Source organism: Neovison vison, chromosome 7 (genome assembly GCF_020171115.1).
Source record: "Neovison vison isolate M4711 chromosome 7, ASM_NN_V1, whole genome shotgun sequence".
In the NCBI taxonomy this organism is placed as follows: Eukaryota; Metazoa; Chordata; class Mammalia; order Carnivora; family Mustelidae; genus Neogale; species Neogale vison.
Window position 1 is genome coordinate 43,713,984 of NC_058097.1, and position 6,000 is coordinate 43,719,983.

A 6,000-nucleotide genomic window follows, 5' to 3' on the forward strand; every position below is an offset into this window, starting at 1 on the left:
CTCCATCAGGCATGTTACTTATATCTGTTTAGATCTCTGGCCATGACCTTGTCCTGTTCCTTCATTTAAGACAAATTCCTGTTCTCTCATTTTGTCTAAGTACTCTGTGCCTGTTTCTCTGTGTTAAAAAAAATTCAGGTAATCTCCTTTTCTTGAGGGTAGCAGCCTTATAAAGAAGAGTTTCTGCTATGTCATGCAGTGTAGTGTCCGTTTTTCCTAGGGCCTGGTGCTTTAGGGAGTTTCTCCAATGTGTGCTATGTGTGTTATGCTGACATGTCCTGGCTGCTTTATCCTTCAGGCTAGTCATCTGCAAAGCCTTTCTTTGTCTGTTATGACCAATGTTTGGTCCCTGGCCTCATTGGTATGCATTTTAACTAGATGTGCTCTGGTCTGCTTGTGAAATGAGACCTGTCACCATTGCCACTGGAACTGAACTAGATCAAGAGACACAGTGTTAGTGGGGGGTTTGATCCAGTATTCTGAGGTAGGGGACCTGCCAAGTGTTACTGGGAAGTGTGGTTCCACTGTAGCCTGGTGGAGCTGGGGCTTATTGAAAGCAAGTAGAGTAGGTAGTGTTGTTACTGTGTTGGTTCCCACAGGTGGCTCTGTGTTTATGCTGAGGGATGGGGGAGTGAAATGGCACCTGCTAATTCCTTTGTTCCTTGAGGGGTCTCTCTGTGATTGCTGCCTCTCAACTGACCTCTCCACTCTGTGCCCCAGGTACTCTTCAAATCACTATTTCCACTCTGTATGTCCGTGGGCTGTTTGACCTGCCTTTTCTCCAAGAGCAGCCCCATGTCCTCCAAGCTTTCTCAGAGCCTCACACACTGACCTTTTAAACTCCGAGCGTTAATCCCCACTGGTTGCATGAACTCTCAAAATTTGGGTCCTTTCACTTTCTAAGCCAATTGCTATGGAGATTCATTTTCCCCGTGTGCTTCCCAGTGTACTAGTTTGTCTCTTACCCTTCTCCATGTCTGCAACTCCCTCCCTACCATAGCAGACTTGATCAGTTTCTCTCCCAAGCTGCATCTCCAGACTTCCTAACTTCTTTGATGTGGCCTCTTACCTACTTTTAGATATGGAGTACACATCTTCAGATCGATTTCTGGGGTACTTAAGATGATTTGATAGTTGTGTAGTTGTATTCATAGAATGGGGTGAGCCACGGGTGGTCCTACTCTGCTGCCATCTTCACCTACTCTATATTTTTATTTTTTTGAGGAACCTCCATATTGTTTTCCACAGTGGTTGCCCAATTTACGTACCCGTCAACAGTACATGAAGGTTCTTTTTCCTCTACATCCTTACCAACACTTGTTATTTCTTGTCCTTTTGTTTTTAGCATCCTAACAGGTGCAAGATGATGATAGCTCATTGTGGTTTTAGTTTGCATTTTCTTGATGACGAGTGATATTGGGCATCTGTTTATGTGTCTGTTGGCCATCTTTATGTCTTAATTGGAAAAAATGTCTGTTCGGGTCTTCTGCCCATTTTTTAATCAGGTTGCTTTTTGGTTCAGAGTTGTATAAGTTTTATATATATATATATATCTGATATATATATATATATATCAGATATTAACCTCTTTTGGGTATATTATTTGCAAATATCTTCTTCCATTCAATAGGTTGCTTTTTTGTTGTTGTTAATGGTTTCCTTTGCTGTGCGAAAGCTATTTCGATGTTATCCCAATAGTTTATTTTTCCTTTTTGTTCCTCTTGTCTTAGGGGACATACCTGAAAAAAAAATATTGCTGTGGACAATGTCAGAGAAATTACTGCGTGTGTTCTCTTCTAGGATTTTTATGGATTCAGATCTCCTATTTAGCCCTTTAATTCATTTTGAGATTGTTTTTATGTATGGTGTTGAAAGACAGTCCATTCTGTTGTGTATAGCTGTCCAGTCATTTCAGCACCATTTGATGAAGAGACTGTCTTTTCCCCATTGTATATTCTTAACGTTCTTTGTCATAGATTAATTGACTATGTAAGTGTAGGTTTGTTTCTGGTGTCTCTATTCTTTTTTATTGTACATGTGTCTGTACCAGTACCTTTCTCCTTGGATTACTACAACTTCATAATCTACCTAGAAACCTAGATATTGTTTAATGAAACTGTATGGGTCAGGTTCTGATATGAAAGGTAAGTAGATATTAGTATAGGTCATGGTAAATAATATCTGAAAAGCACTGATGTAAGCCAGTTATTTCTTTTGGGTATTGGTTACCTATACCAGATCCTCAGCTTATAACTCCTGCCCCAATAATCCCACGGTGAGGTGAAAATTTTGTAAGTTTAATACACCTACTGAATATCATAGTTTAGCCTATCCTACATTAAACATGCTCATAACACTTAAAATAGTCTATAGTTCAGCAAAAGTATCTAACTTAAAAGATTACTTTATGATAAAGTGTTGAATACCTCATGTAAATTTTTTATACTATACTGAAACTGAAAAGCAGAATGATTGTGTGGGTGCAGAATAGTTGAAAGTATATCACCTGTTTAACCTCACAATCATGTGGCTGCCTGGGAGCTGTAATTTACTGCAACTGGTCAGGATCATGAGAGTATTGTACTGTATATTGATAGCTCAGGAAATTAACAAAATTCATAACTGAAGTTCAGTTTCTACTGAATATATGTTGCCTTTATACTATCATAAGAGCAAAAGTTTATAGGTTGAACCATCATAAATTGGTTACCATCTATAGATATTTTCACATATAGTCTTTTCTACTATGGGTTCTCCTGAAATGACAATAGAAATGTTTGATGTTCTCTTATCTTTCAGACTTGCCTTCAAGGAGTGCAAATAAAGACTTATCTCCAAAAAATGACAATTATGAAACAGAACTATCCCAATGGGAAATGAGTGCCAGACTTGAAAACTGTGATCTTGAGGAGTCCAGTTCCAGAGATTATTTGGAAGTCAGAGGCACATTGGAAAAACAACAAGAAAACCAGGAGGAATATTTCAGGCAAGGGATGATCATATATGAAAAAATGTCCATTTTCAATCAGCATGCTTACTTATCTCAACATACTAGGTGTCATTCTACTGAGAAACCCTATAAATGTAAAGAATGCGGGAAGGCCTTTAGACGAGCCTCACACCTAACTCAACATCATAGTATTCATACTGGTGAAAAACCCTATGAATGTAAGCAATGTGGGAAGGCCTTTAGTCGTGATTCACAGCTCATTCTTCATCAGAGACTTCATACTGGTGAGAAACCCTATGCATGCAAGGAATGTGGGAAGGCCTTTACTCAGAGCTCACAACTTATTTTACATCATAGAATTCATACTGGTGAAAAACCATATAAATGTGAAGAATGTGGGAAAGCTTTTATTCGTAGCTCACAACTCACCCGACATCAAAAAGTCCATACTGGTGAGAAACCTTATGAATGTAAAGAATGTGGGAAGGCCTTTACTCAGAACTCGCAACTTACTCTGCACCAGAGACTTCATACTGGTGAGAAACTCTATGAATGTAAAGAATGTAGAAAGGTCTTTACTCAGCTCTCACAACTTATTTTACATAAGAGAATTCACACCGGTGAAAAACCTTATGAATGTAAGGAATGTGGGAAAGCTTTTATTTGTGGCTCACAGCTTTCTCAGCATCAGAAAATTCACAATGGGGAAAAGCCATATGAATGTAAGGAATGTGGAAAGGCCTTTATTCGTGGCTCTTTGCTTATGCAACATCAGAGGATTCATACTGGTGAAAAGCCCTATAAATGTGAAGAATGTGGGAAAGCCTTTATCCGTGGTTCACAACTTACTCAACACCAGAGAATTCATACGAATGAGAAGCCTTATGAATGTAAGGAATGTGGAAAGACCTTTAGTCATGGCTCACAACTTACTCAACATCAGAGAATTCATACTGGTGAGAAACCCTATCAGTGTAAGGAATGTGGAAAGGCTTTTAATCGTGGTTCACTCCTTACTCGACATCAAAGGATTCATACTGGTGAAAAACCCTATGAATGTAAAGAATGTGGGAAAACTTTTAGTCGTGGCTCAGAACTTACTCAGCATGAGAGGATTCACACCGGTGAGAAACCTTATGAATGTAAGGAATGTGGGAAGTCTTTTATTCGTGGCTCACAGCTTACCCAACATCAGAGAATTCATACTGGTGAGAAGCCGTATGAATGTAAAGAGTGTAGAATGGCCTTTACTCAGAGTTCTCATCTTTCTCAACATCAGAGACTTCATACTGGTGAGAAACCCTATGTATGTAATGAATGTGGGAAGGCCTTTGCCCGTGGCTTACTACTTATACAGCATCAGAGAATTCATACAGGTGAGAAACCATATCAGTGTAAGGAATGTGGGAAGGCCTTTATTCGTGGTTCACAACTTACTCAACATCAGCGAATTCACACTGGAGAAAAGCCTTATGAATGCAAGGAATGTGGGAAGGCCTTTAGTCATGGCTCTCAACTTACTTTACATCAGAGAATTCATACTGGTGAGAAGCCCTATGAATGCAAAGAATGCAGGAAAGCATTTACTCAGAGCTCACATCTTTCTCGACATCAGAGAGTTCATACTGGTGAGAAACCCTATCAATGTAAGGAATGTGGGAAGGCCTTTACCCGTGGTTCACAACTAACTCAACATCAGAGAAGTCATATCAGTGAGAAATCTTTTGAATATAAGGAGTGTGGGATAGATTTCAGTCATAGCTCTCAAGTTTATATTTGAATTACCTGATTCTTTATGATTAAGATAGCCTTCTCTGGTCACTAATCCATTATTATCAGAGAATTCCTAAAATGTGAATATGGGAGCGTATTTGCCTCATAAAGTTCAGCATCAGTGAATTCTAATGGGGGAAAGATACTGTTAATGTAATCTATGTAGAAAAACTTATCATTACTGGAAACCTATTAAACTTTAGCTTATAATAATAGAGAATAATCCTGTTAATATAGTAAATATATTGAGGCCTCTGGCTGTAGAATATGTCTTTTCCAACAATATTTTAATTCTACCAGCTACTTTCCTTCATGACATTTATAATTAACCTCTGCTTTGGCTTAATCGTTTGTAAGATAGGCCTAATACTTTCCTTGTAAGATTCTTGGAAGTATTATGTGAGACATTTCATGTAAAGTTCTTAGAGCAGTGCCTTGAACATAGTATACCACAAGTATTAGCTATCATTATTAATAGTATGATTTTAGAGAATTTGCATGAGAAGAGGACACTTGGGGGTATAATGAATATTGAGAAATCTTTCATTAATATTTGACCCTGTTTGAGTGGGGGCCACTGTATGCTGTAAGGAACACGAGAAAGCTTTCATTCACATCTTATTCCATATGCTAGAAGAGGAAATTCATACTGTTGGGTGTTGGGGGTAGAAAAATTTTGTAGATTTAATCAGTGAATTGTTGAAGAGAGGTAAAGTGAATTGTAACAAGGTTCAAAAATTCATATGTCCTACCATTTTTACCATAATTCAAGAATATTATTTAAGAAATCAAAAATAATGGCTAGCCAAAATAAAATTTTCTACTAGGAAATTTCTAAAAACTTGAATGTACAGCTTTTTAATTAAATTAAAAATAAACTGATATTACTATTTTGCAGTGAAACATGACGTTCTGTCACAGACTGCTACTTCCCTACCCAATATCCATTTTTCTTTTAGAATTCTTGGCTGAAAAATGATCTCAGCCTCTTTTGCAGCTCAGCAAGATGGAAGTGGTATTTGTAAATGTAGGACATTTAAGAATACCTTTCTCTCTCTGCATTTCTTTGTTTCCCTGCCTACAATGTGGACATTTAGTTTACAGCTCTGGTGATTTTATGGAGAATTTGAAAATGATTATCTGGGTACTAAGGATGATGGAGCAGAAATACAGAATGAGTCTACACCTGTACTGATCTTTTGGAACAGTTGTACCAATTCTGGTCTGTCTGCCTCCTGTATTTCTTTATATAAAATTCAAATAAACTTATTTGTTGA

General features: G+C 37.8%; 1 protein-coding gene across 6 annotated transcripts in view; it reads left to right on the forward strand.

The window, feature by feature from the left end:
- The window catches only part of LOC122911597 (zinc finger protein 420), a 186,268-nt gene extending 180,268 nt beyond the window's left edge, over positions 1-6,000 (forward strand). For 5 of the 6 annotated variants that reach the window (XM_044256433.1, XM_044256435.1, XM_044256436.1 and 2 more), the window contains one exon: positions 2,800-6,000. In XM_044256433.1, coding sequence (XP_044112368.1) covers positions 2,800-4,730 — 1,931 coding nt within the window. In that variant the 3' untranslated portion in view covers positions 4,731-6,000. The remainder of the gene's footprint in view (positions 1-2,799) is intronic. The other variant, XM_044256441.1, reaches the window with a different exon arrangement.